This window comes from Galleria mellonella, unplaced genomic scaffold (genome assembly GCF_026898425.1).
Source record: "Galleria mellonella isolate WM207_F2 unplaced genomic scaffold, CSIRO_AGI_GalMel_v1 utg90, whole genome shotgun sequence".
Taxonomy (NCBI): domain Eukaryota; kingdom Metazoa; phylum Arthropoda; class Insecta; order Lepidoptera; family Pyralidae; genus Galleria; species Galleria mellonella.
The window spans coordinates 2,593,854-2,610,922 of NW_026442172.1; the positions used below are offsets into that span (position 1 = coordinate 2,593,854).

Consider the following 17,069-nt stretch of genomic DNA (forward strand, 5'->3'; position numbering starts at 1 on the left):
TCCTCAGTTTTAAAGCGCTCTCCTTTGATAATAAGTCGAGTCTAGTCCTTGACGTTGATATATCCAGCGATGTCCAGTTTTGCGGTCATCTGGAGGAAAAGGTTAAAGCGCTCTCCTTTGATAATAAGTCGAGTCTAGTCCTTGACGTTGATATATCCAGCGATGTCCAGTTTTGCGGTCATCTGGAGGAAAAGGTTGATCTCCAAAAAGTTAAAAGTGCTCAATAGAGTGAAACGGTATTTTATGCCGAAACACCGCATGCAATAGTATAAAGTTTAATTTCGGCCATAATATGGAATACTGTTTTTGGCTATAGGCAGGTGCGCCACAGTACTAGCTTCTACCATTGGGCCGCATTCAAAGTCAGGCGGCCCGAATTATTGATTATCAACGCCTTACTATCCGACTCGATCTACTGAAACTACTAGTCTCTATTAAAACGTCTCTACGTTTCATTTTTATGCATCTGCGTACAATCTGCCACAAACTAAAGTTCACCGATGTATGGCGGTCCTCTATCATGCGTTTTCAAGACACTTCAGCAGTAGTATTTCCGAACCGATGCGACATTCTAACCTTCAAGAAGAGCGTATTCCTTTTTAAAATGTTGGCAGCACACCTGCAATGCCTTTGGTGTTGCGGGTGCTCATGGGTAGCGGTAGTTACTTGTCATCAGGTGTGTCGCATGCTCATTTACCCCCCAGTGTTTTATAAAAAAAATATTTTGTATGTTACGCAATATCACCAGTTTTGTACTGATTTGCATGTTTCATTTGTGTTTGAAAGGAGATATTACAGGATTGTACGGAGTTTGGGTCTAGTCATTGTACATAACAAATAAAAATTTTAGATTGTAATATAAAAATAAATGTAATATAAAGTCGAATAGAATTTCAATGTCAGTTGTTTGCAGTTATTGCTCCATATAGTTCGCTAAACAACTGCGGAAATCCTTGGATTTCCTAATGTCAAATTTTTGTTTTGAATTTAATATATTATTTATTTCAAATATATAATTATTAATATTATTATTAATAATTATTGCACTGTACTTATAAAAAATGGCAATAAATTTATTATCATTATTAATATTTAAGTCTTAGGCAATTTATTAAAATTTAATATCAATTTACACAAAATGTAATCTATACATAAATGAAATGATAGAGTCAAATAAATTATTATCTATTTATTCCCATTTTTATGGAATGAAGTAATTCAAGGAACATAAAAATTATTGAAAAATTGTGATAATAAGCCACATATTATATCAATTCTGTCCTTTTTTTCGATAATGTTCATGTTTTTCTAAATTTTTTTAAATACTGTACTATGACTGGGCCCGAAATTAAACATTTCCTGTGACAGGTTATCCCTATCATACACGGGTCGTACCGTAGGAATGAGTGTATAGAATACACAATTACACATAGTACGAAATTCTACGCCTTTGATATGCGATTGATTCGTTAAAAGCGCTAACCTTATGAGTATGAATGCAATCGCGTATTCGATTACATACTACACGCGATTACATAGACTTTCCTCTATTTATTTAATTTAAATCAATACTTTCACTTTGTTTATGATAATTTTTGTTTTAAATAAAAAAAATTATACAACATTAAACATCGTAAAACTTTGTTTATGATAATTTTTGTTTTTAAATAAAAAAAAATTATACAACATAAAAATAATTATGACAAACAAAAAGTGTAAATGAATATTAAAAAAAATTAATACTTTGTTGGACCACCGTTAGCATAAAATTCTAATAAATAATAATATTAATTTTTATAAATTATAAGAAACTGCTATATTAAATATATGTTTAAACAGGATCCATGCTTTAGTATTCCATGCTTTATGTTTAGGGTCATTATCTTGTAAAAATATCCAATTATTGTTAAAACCCATTTGAGCTGCACTAGAGAGAAGATTCTTTAATATACGTTTTGTGATCCCTAATTCCATCAATAAATACAAGTTTTCCCACCCCAAAAGCACTCATGCAACCCCATACAAAAACTGACCCACCACCGTGTTTTACCGTTGGATTAAATAACATATTAGGTTTTCTCCATACCATATGATGTCCATCGATTTGAAAATATTATATTTCGATTCATCTGAGTAAATAACAGTTTGCCAAAAATGATTTTTTTCATTAATATATTTTTTTGCGAATTCTAATCTTTTTTTCTATCAATATCATTTACCCAATACTTTTTAGGCGCAGTTCTTCCACGATAATCGTTACTACGTAATACGTTCTGAACGATACTGACAGAAATATGGCAATCATTGATATTATTAATTTCTGGTAACACTCGAGGGGCACTAATTTTTGGATTTTTTTTTACACAATTTAAAATTTTCCGATCCAATCGAGGCGTGATTTTTGATGGACGCCCCACCTCTGAGTTTGTTTTTTAGTGTTTTAGTAATAGAAAACCGATCAATTACAGTCTGTAGGGTTGAACGTGGTCTATTGACAAATTTTGCAATTTCACATAATGATTTGCATTGATTATGCAAATTAATAATTATTTTTCTCTCCTCTTCACTCGTTTCTTTTGCTTTACGACCCATTTTTGTAACTAAACACGTCTATACTTGTCACGAGTGCAACTAAAACGTCTAATATTTATACCTACGTATTAAAAATAACCTTGGCATTGTAGGCATATGAAAAATTTGATTGAATAAATGATTTATACAGAATACTTTTTGTTTGTCATTATAGTTAACGTAAAAATATTTTTATGTTGTATAATATTTTTTTTTAAAAACAAAAATTTTCATAAACAAAGTGCGGGAATGTTAAACTATTTAACAGTATTGATTTAAATTAAATAAATAGAGGAAAGTCTATCAAATTCGTATTTTTTTTATTATAACCCTAGGTGTACGAATACTTTTTACACTCACTGTACATTAAACATCGTAAACGATGAAATTATTGTAAAATAAAATTCTAATAAATAATAATATTAATTTTTATAAATTATAAGAAACTGCTATATTAAATATATGTTTCGGTTTTTAACCTGCAATAACCAGAATTAAATAACGAGACTCATAACTACGAGATACTTGGCTATAAGTCGATCCTCATAACCTAAAAGCTAACGATAAGTTCAGAAAAGGAAGAAATAATATTAATTAATATTAAGATTTAGTTAAAATATGTGCAATGCAACGCATTATGTATAGTGACTGTGTATAGGAATTTTGTAAATATATGTGTGCTTTTGTAAAATTTTGTCTACGCTACGACCCGTATCTGAACGCAGCGTCATCCTTGCCAGTTATACGATACGTGACCGCTTATTAAATACAGTTTGTTACTGCAATTTGAAATGTATTTATTTAATAATTGTGCGACATGTTGATCTCATTCCTTTACGTCGTATAGCTCAATAATGTAAATGTTTTTTGTTATTTGTAACATAATTATACTTTATTCAGAACCTGTAAATGTCTATTTTAGGAGATGATAATATTATTATTGTATATATTTTTTGTAATTGAGATTTTTATACATAACTCGATTTTATTCAGTTTAATTGTTGTTTGTCATTTCCACTGTCAACTATTTGTAGTGCTGCATTGTAAATATAAATTTTAATGAAATGTGATATGCCTTCTATTTACGTAGTGGTGTATCAAAAATTTATATGAGTGCGTTGACATGGATTTGTGTATAAATTGATATTATAAATATTAACTTGAATGTGTTGTTCAGAGGTTGACCTTTCGAACATAAATAAATAATTTTTACACAAAATTATTTTATTTCACTGTGTAGTGATTATTCCTATTTATTAATTGTCTGTTAATCATAATAATATGGATTTATAAGTTAAAAAAATGATTAATGATCAGTAATAATTTGAAATAAGTTATTAGCTTTATTTGTAGTATTTGTAATATGTATAGTACTTTTTTTTGTCAAGGCATGTACATGCTTGTCACAATTTGCTGTTCGCAATGTGAAAGTATTGTACTATTGTATAAAACACATCTTTATATATAGTTATGAAGGGATAAATAGAAAACTACAAATTTATTTGGTTAAAAAAGTATGCCTTTTTATTCTTTCAAATAGTTTTCATCTAAATTTTATAAGAACATTGGACACAATCGAAGCTTTTTTACCGATAAATAAGTATAAATAATTTCATATTCACATAAATTGTCTTATTTATACATACATTACATTTATTTAATATCAGTCCTCTCAAAAGGTCCATTCTCTCCCTGCAAATTAAACTTTATTATTTACACAGCGATAGGGATTCGCGTCTACCATACATACATACATCAACAATTAACAATTAATAGAGACTATTTACAAAATATATTATTCACAGTCACACTTGGGTCCATCCATCACCGTTCACACACGTGTCGAACTCACATTCACTCGATTTGGCATATGGATGGCGGCATGCGACGGCGCACTAGCGGATACTAGCGGGTCACTAGTGGATCATCACTAGCAGTCGCTCGCGAGCCACCAGGGCGCGCGGCATGTCGAACGCTTCCGCCGACGACGTTCAGCGCGGTCCGTCCGTTTCTTTACGAAGCGCACGTTGTACGGGTCTTCGGCGAGTTCTGGGTACCGTGCTACGTCGTGCACGTACTCGCCCTCGTAGCCACTCGCCGAGCCCGCCTTCTGTATCTCGTCTAACTCGGCTGCTGACCAGTCGAGCGAGCCGCCGAGTCCGCCGCGTAACGCTTCGCGCTCGCGGTGCCATGCCTTACGGACGGCGGCGGCGCGGGCGTGATGAAGCAGTCGCTGCCGCTCTCGTTCTGCGCTAGTGCCATATCGCAAATTCACTATGCTCGTTCGCCCGTGAATTTTTACGTCCGCATACGAGCGGCCGCCTTCTGCGACCTCGTGGAACGTCACGTTCAGTTTACCCTGCATGCGTTTCAGCTGCTGCTTGTCGTCGGCCGCACGCCACGTTTCTTCCTTGACGAAGTAAAACACGTCTTGTTGGTCGCCGTGCACAACGAACGAGAACGGCAGTAAATGAGATCGATTAAACACCGACGTGTATACGTCCCTGTAGATCGCGTTCGCAGACGGTACGGCTGTGACAACGGCGCGACCGCGAGAGTTTCGTGACACGAGAATGCCTCGTCCGAACGGTGGCTCCGAGTCGGAGCCGATGCGTTTTGGTGCCAAATTGAGTGCGTCAGTTTTTAATGCTGACATCGCTGGTATCGACAGGCTTCGGAAGTCCGCAATTCTCTTATTGGACATGTGAGAAAGGAAGCCGGACTCGATAGTGACGCTAGGCAGCAGTGACATAGCAGAAGGCAGGCCGGGGCTGGAATCAGTCGGTGCGGTACCCCAGACAGGGCGACCGCGAGGAATGCTTGGAAGTACTGAGCCGCCTGGCAGTTCATCCGGGTATAATTGTGGAGCTAAACTCTTTGTGTCGTAGCCGAGTAATTTTAACCATGATAAATGATCTGCAACAAATGAAATATGGATAATGTTAGAATAATGTTATGTTCCATATCTTCAGTGTTATATGTATGAATTAGATTATAAAACTATTTATATTCATATAAGTTGTAATTACCTGTTGGTTTCTTGTTTTGTGGTCTGACATTGATAGGATCGTTTCCATTAAATCTGTATAAGTGTAATTGAGTCGGGTTATGTATTCTCTCAATTAGGCTTTCCCACAGTGGAGACATCCACTGTCCGATCAGCGGATCGTAAACTTTGCCATTTGCCATGTGCACCAATGAAGTCACTTGATCAAGAAGACCGCCGCAAAAGTCTACTGGCAAATACAGGTAAGGGTTAGAATCGTAAACGATGTGGCCGTAGGGTGACCTCATTATTTCTCGGATTCCTTCTCCATATTGATTAAACACCATTACAGGAGTTCCACACTGATCCGTAGCAATGTAGTATTTGTGTCTTGCGACCTACAAAAACAATGTTTACATTTTAAATGTATATATGTATAAATACGATAAAAAAATCATTAAACAAATTAATAATTTTATATGTTCTCCTTTAACCAAAGATTGTCTGTAAGAGATTGCTCTAGCGATTAGACCACCTTTTGTACCTTTATATATATAATTTTAATCTATTTATCATATTATTATTTTAATATATTTAATAGAATAGGCTACCCTTTCTTTACCGTGGCTGTCGAAAGAGGTGACTAAGGGAGCTTATGGTAGAGGGATGGGCTGTAGCGTCCCTCTTAAAACAACACCAAAAGCTAAACTGTGGTTACTAACACGTCTGCCAAGCAAGGTAACTACTAGCAAAACCCCCCCTTATGGTGGAGGTTTGTATTCAGCAGTGGACAGTTAACAACTGATACTATACTACTTAATTTATAAAATTAATACGTACTATAATATAGTTATAAGTGCAATGATAATTACCTGTGTGTAAATAAGATGTCCCCTATCATCATACACCAGTGTCATAAATCTGTTCTCACGTGGGGAATAAATGTGACTAACTTCATGAGGCCTTTCCTTGTTTGTATAGAAAAATTGAGTAACATTTCCGAAATTATCTTTTCGAGTGGATAACCTGTAAATATGATTTACACGAAGATTACAGGAAGTTCATGTAAAAGAATTATAATGTTGGGCAATATTCAGTAAATGGGTACCTAAATATTAAGTTATTGATGATGTTTAGTAAAGTAAAATGATTTTACTAAATTATGATGATGATTTAGTAAAGAAAAATAATACGTTCATCTGTCTAAATATACATACCTGTCCAAATGGTCATAATAATAGCGAACATCAAATCGCCCTCGTTTGGTCGCTCTAATCAGTAGTCCTTTCGAGTTGTATTGAAACCGTTCCTCTCTAGCATTCTGGGACACCAATCCTCGGCTATCATATCTATATTGTCCTTCGCCAAACTTAATGATACGGTCCATGTCGTTGTATTCCATTGGTATGGTATTTCCTCTATAAGTTAACGACAGCATGTTTCCATTATCGTCGTATCTAAAGCCCCAAGGTTCTTGTGCTTCGACACCCGTCAACTGGCCGTCACAGTCCCATGTATAGTTTTTGACATTAGTGTAAGTATTGACTCCTACATTTCTGGTGTGAGTTCGTGTTTGTGATATTCTTCCATGTTTGTCATAAGAGAATTCCATTCTAAATACTTCCATTCTATGAATATTAACTGTCACTTCTTTTTCTAGGAATTGTTCGTTGAGTGCACGAGAGAACATTGCTATTCCATCGTATACGGAAGTCTCATTCCATTTCTGTTTTGATACAGTGAACTGACCTAGAATTTCTGGAGAGCCTGTTTTAGTGTTATATACAATATGATGTGGTATAAGAGTTTGACCACCAATTCTTCCCTGAACAGAAGTTATTCTATAATTGTTATCATATTCATATATTATTTTAGCATTGCTTAATCCTGTTTTGGCTCCATAGTCAAGTCTTTCCTCTATCAAAAGCCCACCAGCGTATGTCGACTCCCATCGATAATCGACATCACGATCAACATGTAAGATTTCTGAAGGAAGGCCACTATTTTCTGAGTAATGAATTTGAGTTTGGCCATCACCATGGACGACTTCAGATACTTTGTTAGTAGTGAAGTATCTATAAACCACTCTAGCTCCATCTCCAGGAAATACGGTTTGTAATAATTCGCCAGTATGAGAATAGTGTTGAAGATATTTCTTAGAGGAACCTGGGGGTGTGTATGTGACTCTTAAAAATCCTATGGAAGGTTGTACGCTAAAAGAATGGTTAGTAGCCGATGGTAGAATAACATGGGTCAAACCACCGTCATCATCATATAGATACTTGAAACTTCTCTGACTTGCTAAAGTAATTTTGGAAACTAGATTGCCTTCATTGTAGTAAATAAATTTGGTACCATCTTGGGGACTGGTAATTTCAGATAGCATTCCATGTGGGTCGTAACTATATGTTTCTTCAGTGTCTCCCCATTTCCAACCGTTGATTCTGTAGAATCTATCATAAGAAATATTTAACGGCACACCAGCATCATGAGGTGTAAATGAAAGCGGTAATCCGGCAACATCATAGGCTATTGTAAATAGAGGGTTTCTGTCTACATTGAAAAATGTCTCGCGGCTCTTGAATTGATCGAATTCAATAATCAATACTCTGGAGTCATTAACCCATATCTCACGATTTAGGGTCTGCTGCGGGTTTCTAACATCGCCAACTAATGTATACAAGGAGTACATATTATTTACAAGGCTATCGCCAAATGTAGTAGTTTGATGAGACCACATATGAAGCATTTCTGCTTCTATAGGAAGAGCAGCCTCCAATAGAGGATGTTTTGCTGCCGCGATACTCTCGAATTTCCCTGACCACGGCGTTTCAAGAAGCAACGTGTTGTTTGTATAAATTCGACCTTCCGTGATTTGTTTACCGTTGTTTATAGTTATCTGTTTGAACGATTGTCCATGTAGAACATATTCACATTTTTTAGCTACTCCAACAGGAATAGTACTTGATGGATTTGATACAGTTACTGCCAATCCATAGTTTTTAGCTAAGCCTGATGAAATGTGTACTTGTTCTCCAGAGGGCATAATTATTTTAGTTACACGGCCAAGTTCATCATAGTTGTAGATAACTGTGTCACCAGACTGAAAAAAACATTTATATATTTAATAACTTGAAGTACATACTATTGAAGTACATAACAAAAGTAAATGGATAAATTAATGGCTTTATATTATTACAAAACTATGATTAAATATAGTTATTGCTTAGTATCAAAATATGTAACGCTTTCAGTAGGATAAATTAATAAAATGATTACGGTGTAAGTATACGTAATCTATATAAATGTAACTTACTCCAGATCGACTATTGAGAAGTCCTGAATTAGCATCATAATCCAATTCAATTTCAGATGTGCCTTTCTCTGTTATTTTAGTTAAGTATCCGATTCCAGATATTTTTAGTTCCAGTTTGTGATCTTGAGTATTTTCAATAGAGCTAACGACATTACTGTAATCTCTTAGTAATTGAATTTTATTTCCTGAGGCGTCTGTTACAGTAGACAATTTGCCGAAGCTTGTGTTTTTAGAGTAAAGGAATGAATATCTTGTTTTTCCAGATGTTAAATCTTTTGTTGTGATATGTTGTCCATAGCGATTGAATACATAAATTTCTGACGTAGGTGGATAAGGTATTCTAAATTCTCCATTTTCATCGTGTGTGGGTAAGTAATGTTTTAGCGCAAGTATGTGAAGTGATCCTGTGTGAAAAACATAATTATATTAATAACAGTTAAAAATATTTATTTTGTGATAATATAGTCAAAAATACATATTTTGTTCGCAGTGTTTACCTTGATCAACAACATTTAAAACACCATCCGGCGTAACAGCAAGGGCAGATATCGTTTGGAATTTGGCGTTAGATGATAAAAGTGTCTCAGTACTAGTAGGCGGCTCATCACCCGCTGCCACACTCAATTTGCATGGACATCCTGCCCCTTCATCTCTGCTGTTCATAGGAACTGCTGTTGCTGATACAGATGAGTTACATTCGCAGCTTAATTCTTTTAAGTTTTCTTGCACTTTGCCAGCAAAATGCATTATCTTTCCTGACGGGTCAATAGACTTTATTGTATTGGATTTCTTAGAATCAGACTCCGCCACATATAAAATACCACTTGGTGCAAATGCTATTGCTAATATCGTGCCCAAACTTGAATCTTCTCTGAATTCTGTGTTAGTTTTATTGGTAGCTTTTACAATTGGTTTTCCGTCACTTCCTATACGGCAATGTGATGGTTGGCCAGCAACCACTTTAATTTTCATATCAACAGTTAATTTTAGTATGATTCTATCATCTATAAAATATAAAGATCCGTCCAGCGGAGATAGAGCTACTCCAGTAGGCCACTGTAATTGAGCTTCATAAGGAGGTATGGCGCCACGGCAAGGAACAGGGGACCAATGATTATGATGGCCATGATGACCGACTAATGTATGAATGATTCCATTGGGATCAACTGCTCGTATATTCGTTCCATCGGCGATGTACATAGTTCTATCTGCAGCTATAGCAAGACCTGCAAATAAAACAATGAGTAAATTATTAGCTATACTGGCACGTAAAAATAATATAAATAAGATTTGAGTAGTAAACAAACCTTTAGGATGCGCTAGCTTGGCTTTTATAGCGGGTCCTTCATCTCCACAATTAGAGTCATCTCCAGGTACACAGCGATCACCATTTCCGACAACAGGTTCCGAATTCAGTGCCGGATCACGTACTTTTTCTAACAGCAATACTTTACGAACTTGATGTTTCTCTGAATCTGATATGTAGAGGTTTCCATCAGCTGGTGATATGCAGATGTAATATTGATACGCGACTTGAGTCGTTCTGGAATATTATATTTTGTGATTAAATAAACAATAAAATAAAAATAGTCATTAACGAAAATTGAAATAGGACATTAAGGTGTTTTTTATTTTATGAATTACTTACTCTAATTGAAGGACAGTGGTGACAACGCCTTCAGGAGTGATACGTCGTACAAGGTTGAAGTCGCCTACATAAAGTGATCCATCAGGGCCTGAGGTTAATGCTGTAGGTGTCAAGAGGCGAGAGTCAGCTGCCTTGCCATTGCAGTGGTCGGGGCAGTCCAAGCTCCGTTGAAGACCCGTTCCCATTACCACCTAAAAAATGGGAATATTATAATTTTTTTTTTAATAGTCATTAGTAAAATAGTGATTTATACATGTTATGTCACTCTGCATGAACCTTTTTTGTAAGAGTAACAAAGTTTGCTGTATAAAGTATTATTATTAAAACTACCGCTATCATAATATGTATAATTTGCACAAACAATAGGTAGTTACTTTCATACCAAGTTACGTTACATTCATGATAACCATTCACAAATGTATAGATATATAGAGATTTTAGAATAAAATGTATTAGTAGGTAATAATTTACCTGCACAGTTCTAGGATATTGTTTTAAATGTAACAAAGCTCCATCGCCTTTTTGTAGTATGCCTTCGTGGAAATTGTAATGATGATGGATGTCGAGTCCCCAGCCTCCTATATCTGAGATGTCGACATCGAATCCAGCCAGAGTTGCGGTCTGTGTTTCCCAAACAATGGATGTACAGGACGAGTACTCATAGCCGATGGAGATCTTAGCTTGAGCTTGGCCGTAAACCTTGTAAATGACAACAAAAAGCAATGAAAATTATTGTAATAGATTATGACGATGTATATAAAAATAGTCGTAGGTGTTGAAATGGTTTAGCAATTTGTCAATACGTAATGATCTAAAGGGGAAGTTAGATCAAACCAACAAATCTTTCAGTTTTTATTTAGAGAAGTTTAGAGTAAGAGCATTTTATTAGCATTATGAGATATTTTTCTTCATTGCATTCGTTGATTATTTTTTGCATTGTGTTGTCTAAACCGACTTAATTTTAAATTCTGTAGTCTTTTAATTTACCCTCATGTTGATACGTTTGATTTTATGAAAAAAATAATAATAAATATACGGGACCTAGATGAGTTTTATTAAAAGGCGTGAACATTATGAAATTTATACCTTCTGTTTATAAACATTCCGTTTGTTCCAAGCGAAGACATGTGTCAGATCTGGATCGGCCTCGTATGTGTGGGTGTGCAACGAGCCTTCGATCTCGACGCGCACGTGCACGCGCGCCAGCGCCGCGGGCACCGCGCGTCGCGTCAGCTGCACGTGCACGCACGACAAGTAGCCTGCTGCTTGCGATGACCGGTACGTTAACTTCACTGATGAGCCCGGAATGCCGATGGATTCGCTTACGATCTAAAGAATTACAACATATGTTGTATTATTTCCTTACGACGAAGTCAAAGTAGGGAGATAATTTTAGCAGTCTCTGTCTGATATACCTGTATCGAAATTACCATCATACTATTTATAGTTTTTCACAATTCACAGTCAATTCATATGACGTCTTTAATAAAAGGGTATCTGCATCATAATATAGATCTAGACGAGAACATAAAATAGACAGGCTCATACAAGAGAACAAAACAAATCGACCCCTCTTAGTGGTACTTTAGCCATAGACATAACGAATTTATGAAGTTTATATAAATTTCAGAGAAATTACTGATTCCCACCCACAGTATAAGTAAAATTATAAACGATAAACCTCAAATTCTGTGAAATTATAAATCTTAAATCTACACCATTAAGAAAATATGTTGTCGGTAAAATAAGGTCGATGAAAGGAATCGGAGCCAAGTGGTTCTGATTGAAAACATATGTAATCCATAAAATGATTCGGGGTTATTTTGTAGATAGGACAAGCCAACATGGCTTATGCATCGGATCGAAATAGCACCGCATGTAATACAGTAATGCATCTATTTATGTATTAATCATCATTTTGCTATGAAATAGACATCTACCAGTTACTGATATTGCAACTGATATTACAAGCATTTAAATGAATTATTTTACTTTTAAGGTCTTATCTTTATGTTAGTAACTGTTATTTATAATTTTTATGTATAAAAACGTATTTGCATACAGATTCGTTTATGTGTAACTATATATATAAACGAAGGATTTAGAGAGATAGATACTCTTTATTGCATCCTCCAAAAAAAATGTATACAGATTTGATAAGTAATAACTACTGGTTTATTTTACGTATAATTAGATTGAAAAAGCTCGATTAGTTTCGGAATCAATTCGTAATCCTTATTCATGAGTGACAGTGACGCGAGCGCGAGTTATTTACTACATTAAAATATAATGTGTGTTTACGAAACTTTTAATAATAGAAAAGATTTGTTAAGTATTCCAATCAATATACAGATTATGTTTATTCTAGTAATACGTTCCCGTGAGATAAATTACATTTGATAAATCAATTGTCACCGCAGAGAAGATAGACAGCTAATTGCAATTACAGATGAGAACGAAGCATAAATGTATGACAATATGGATTTTCCAATCTATATCAAAATATCAGAGATCAAATTATTAACATTCAGAAGAAGAAAATTAGATACCTGAGCCTCTGGGTATATGATGGTGGTGGTGACGTGGGAAGAAGCTGCAGGCGCGGCTAGCGGTGGCACGGCAACCACTTCGGGTCGTAGCCGTTCGTGGTCATGTGCCGCGCAAGGAGGCACTTTTGATTCCCACCACTGAGGTGTCGGTGACCAGTCCAGTCTTGGCGGTGCTCTACAAGTTTTAATAAAATTATGTCTATAGTACGCATCGAATATTTTTTTTTTGTGTGGGAGTTCAGATGTACCGTTAGAATATAATGTGGCTTCTTTTTACCCTTAGAATGTTGCGAGGAGGTGACTAATGGATCAAAGCGCAAAATATCTTAGATTATAATTATAACCTGAAATCAAATACCTTGCCTCCTGCTCAACAGAGGGTAGTTCAAGCTAAAATAGTCGTAAATTTAAAGGTTTGTTTTATTGCAATGTATTAATTTGCGGAATACAGCATTGTGGATTTTTTATTTATATTTTAATTATCTGTAGCAGGCTTAAAATTGATATTCATATAATTTTTTTTAATTTTTTTTAAGGATACATTATTTATTTTAGGTAAAGAAAGTACCTAGTCACTTTCTTTGCAGTTGTTATGATCATATTTTAGTATTAAATTCTATTAACTAAATAAGACATATCAATAAATAAATAACTATACAGTCAAAGTACCATATAGCATATGTGAAAGTATATTTTACATAATAATTTGAAAAGAATAACTGTTAAGTCTCTTGTGGGTTCTTCTCAACAACATTCAACATCCCGAACCCAGCAGTAGAATAATAAAAAAATGACGATTGAAAAGAACTTGTAAACAAGTTTACTTGAATAAAGGATTATTTCTATTCTACTCATAAAATATTAATATGAACACATTAATAGTAAATATAGAATCTAACCTTGGTGTTGGCACTTTAACACTATCGTCACTAAGTTCCATCTCAACTGGCGGCAGCACGACGATCTGATTCCATGGCACGAAGACAGTCTTCCTCAGGGGTTTGAATGGCGAACGCTGGAACTGAAGAGTCACAGCCCCACCGCCGTTCACCAAAACATCGAACCTGTGACGCATAGTGTTTCTTCTAATCTTTGTTTATTGATATATTAATCGTTTTCAAATACTTAATCCTATTTTTTTATTTATGCCTACAAATTATAATTTTGATTTACATAGTATCTGAGCGAATACTATATAGAGTATTTACTTATATATAAATTGCGAGCATTGAGTCTTAGAATCTGATGGTCTACTACTACAACTTAAAACTGAGACTAGAACTAGACTATAGCATGGGGTTCTTCAAAAAAGGGGTAAAGAGGTTTTCTCAGGGTCGGCAATGCGCGCGTAATGCCCCTGGTATTGTAGGCGTTCATAGGCTACGGTAACCGCTTACCATCAGATTGGCCGTTTGATTTTTTGCCACCTTAGTGATATAAAAAAATGAAATATTCAATCAGAAATTGATTTCGCTACGGGAAATTGTTAACATATTAATGGGGTCGCCACTTATAATTTAGAATCTATATGCTTGGTGATACATAAACAATAGAGATTTAAATGCTCAGATATGATGTATTGTTTGTTTATGCATACGTTCACATGATACTGGATATGTTCCGCTATCCACTAATTAGATTTCATACTTGGTGCTTTTACAGCAACTCCCGAGGAATTGGTAACGACCGTGTCCGAGCATTAATGATGATTGCGCTGAACTTGCCTCAAATATTTATTTATTCACATATCGATTATTAAAGCTTGTTTAAACATATCCGTTCATCACGCAATATGGATATTAAAATATCTTCACGGTATCTATCACGTGTTATTCATGTTTTTATTATAAATTGTTGCTATGCTTAAATTTATCGCTTTACAATATAAAGAAATATTCAACGGTTTTACATTCGCCTACTTCAATCAGTACTATGTATTATAAGTATTGTTTGTTTAATGGAAGTTCATGTAAATGTAAACAAACGAATAAATGACTCGACTTTAAGACAGTGTACAAATATCCAATACGACTGGTATATAGGTAGAGGTAGTTAATATATAGCAATCATCATCATTATATCAGCCTTTAACTATCCACTGCTGAACGTAAGTCTCCCCTTGGGGGGTTTTGCCAGTAGTTGCCACGCTTGGTAGCTAGATTGGCAACCGTAGTTAGGCTTTAGAGATGTTTTAAAAAGGACGCTGCTGCCCATCCCTCTCCCTCCCTTAGTCGCCTCTTACGACACCCACGGGAGAGAAAGGGGTGACTTACACTATGCCGGGACCACACGGCCGAATCTAGTCCAATACTAGTACTAATAAAAAATTTATAACTATACAATAAGTCAATTAATTTTTTTATTAGTTTCTGTTTGTTTCGAATTTTATTTAGATAACGGTTTTGTAATAATTTCAATATAACTTGGTTAACTTTTAAAACGACTTTAAAAAGGAGGTTCTCAATTGGGTTATATTCTTTTTTCTGAATATATATATATATATATATATATATATATATATATATATATATATATATATATATATATATATATATATATATATATATATATATATATATATATATAAAATAATATATATATATATATATATATATATATATATATATATATATATATATATATATATATATATATATATATATATATATACTTACAGATTGGTCTCATAGAAATTCTATGAAAATCAGTTCAGAAGTTGAGTTTTCAGTGTAGGTTTATAAAAAAATATTTAAAGGGGTTATAATTATTAAATGGACATTTTATACACTTGTTTTCGTTTTTTTTATTAAATATATTCACTTAAATGTTATCCAGTTTTACAAATTAAACGAAATCATCGATTTATGTACACAAACAAACTAAATACATTACTAACCATCCGCCCTGCCTGGTGAGAGTGAATCCAAACCGGGCTTCCCGGTCCACGGACACTCTGATGCCGATGATGCCAAGCCCTTGCGGTGATACCACTTGCCCCCGCATCACGGATACACGGCTGCACAGATCGTATGTCGTCAATGTGTTTGTATTGTAAAGCACAGCACACCGCGTGATACCATTTAAGTGTTAATTAAAAAAAAAAATTGTATAAGTATCTAAATTAAAATACTTTATGAGTGAAAATTGAATTTGTATCTTAATTTATTGTGCGTTTAAATGAAATGGGTACGACAGAATTGTGTGTGTTTTAGATTGAAGCATACATCATTAAATAATGATTTTGTTTGATTAATTTCAGTAACATTTAATCAAGGGGTTTTTAGTAATGGGATTCTAATAGCCCTGTAGTTAGTAATATATCCTATCGGGTCGACTTCCACGCGGTTCTCGATGGGTAACTGGTCTGCTTTCATTTTCTCCTATCATCCCTTATTGGTGCCCCGCTGGTGTATGCTGATAACACAAGCGAGGTTACCATTTCATTATTATTCATAAATATCATATTACAATTATCTGCACATTGAATAATATATCTATAATAATTTATAAATCTTGGCATCATATTCGAGTGAGCGTTACCAGAAAACAAATCGCTGGAGACTGCCATTATTAATAATTCCGTTATCAAATACTGTTCTATTTTATTTTTCAGTTAAGTTATTGACACTGTTTTCTATTTATTTTTAATAATAGAATTAATATTATCTTTATTCGTTTTTTATATTCTTACTAATACAATTTGAGTTTATTTATTTGTTTGTTTGGTTCTTCTCGGGTTAATGGCGCCACGAATTGTGAAATTTGGTATGCATGAAGTATTTGGGATGGAGAAAAGATATGCTACTTTTTATCCCGGCCAATCAACGTACTATGGTCACGCGAATGATGTCGTGGGTAAAAATCAGTAATAAAATATATACAACTTATCGGGCACATTTAATATTGTTTGCATATAGGTATGCAGTGGCGGACTTACCTCTAAAAAGGATTATCTCCATATCCAGGGATATTTTTAATAAATTTGGTATTATACTTACT

At 34.5% G+C, this 17,069-nt stretch overlaps 1 protein-coding gene across 5 annotated transcripts in view; it reads right to left on the minus strand.

Moving 5' to 3' along the window:
- Positions 1-4,072: 4,072 nt before the first annotated feature.
- The window catches only part of LOC113523309 (teneurin-a), a 423,960-nt gene continuing 410,963 nt past the window's right edge, over positions 4,073-17,069 (minus strand). For all 5 annotated transcript variants that reach the window (XM_031907374.2, XM_031907373.2, XM_052902416.1 and 2 more), the window contains 13 exons: positions 15,967-16,086; positions 13,970-14,134; positions 13,071-13,245; positions 11,608-11,850; positions 10,993-11,220; positions 10,522-10,712; positions 10,181-10,416; positions 9,371-10,099; positions 8,874-9,277; positions 6,775-8,660; positions 6,430-6,583; positions 5,601-5,955; positions 4,073-5,487 (listed from right to left, as the gene is read on the minus strand). In XM_031907374.2, coding sequence (XP_031763234.2) covers positions 4,502-5,487; positions 5,601-5,955; positions 6,430-6,583; positions 6,775-8,660; positions 8,874-9,277; positions 9,371-10,099; positions 10,181-10,416; positions 10,522-10,712; positions 10,993-11,220; positions 11,608-11,850; positions 13,071-13,245; positions 13,970-14,134; positions 15,967-16,086 — 5,872 coding nt within the window. In that variant the 3' untranslated portion in view covers positions 4,073-4,501. The remainder of the gene's footprint in view (positions 5,488-5,600; positions 5,956-6,429; positions 6,584-6,774; positions 8,661-8,873; positions 9,278-9,370; positions 10,100-10,180; positions 10,417-10,521; positions 10,713-10,992; positions 11,221-11,607; positions 11,851-13,070; positions 13,246-13,969; positions 14,135-15,966; positions 16,087-17,069) is intronic.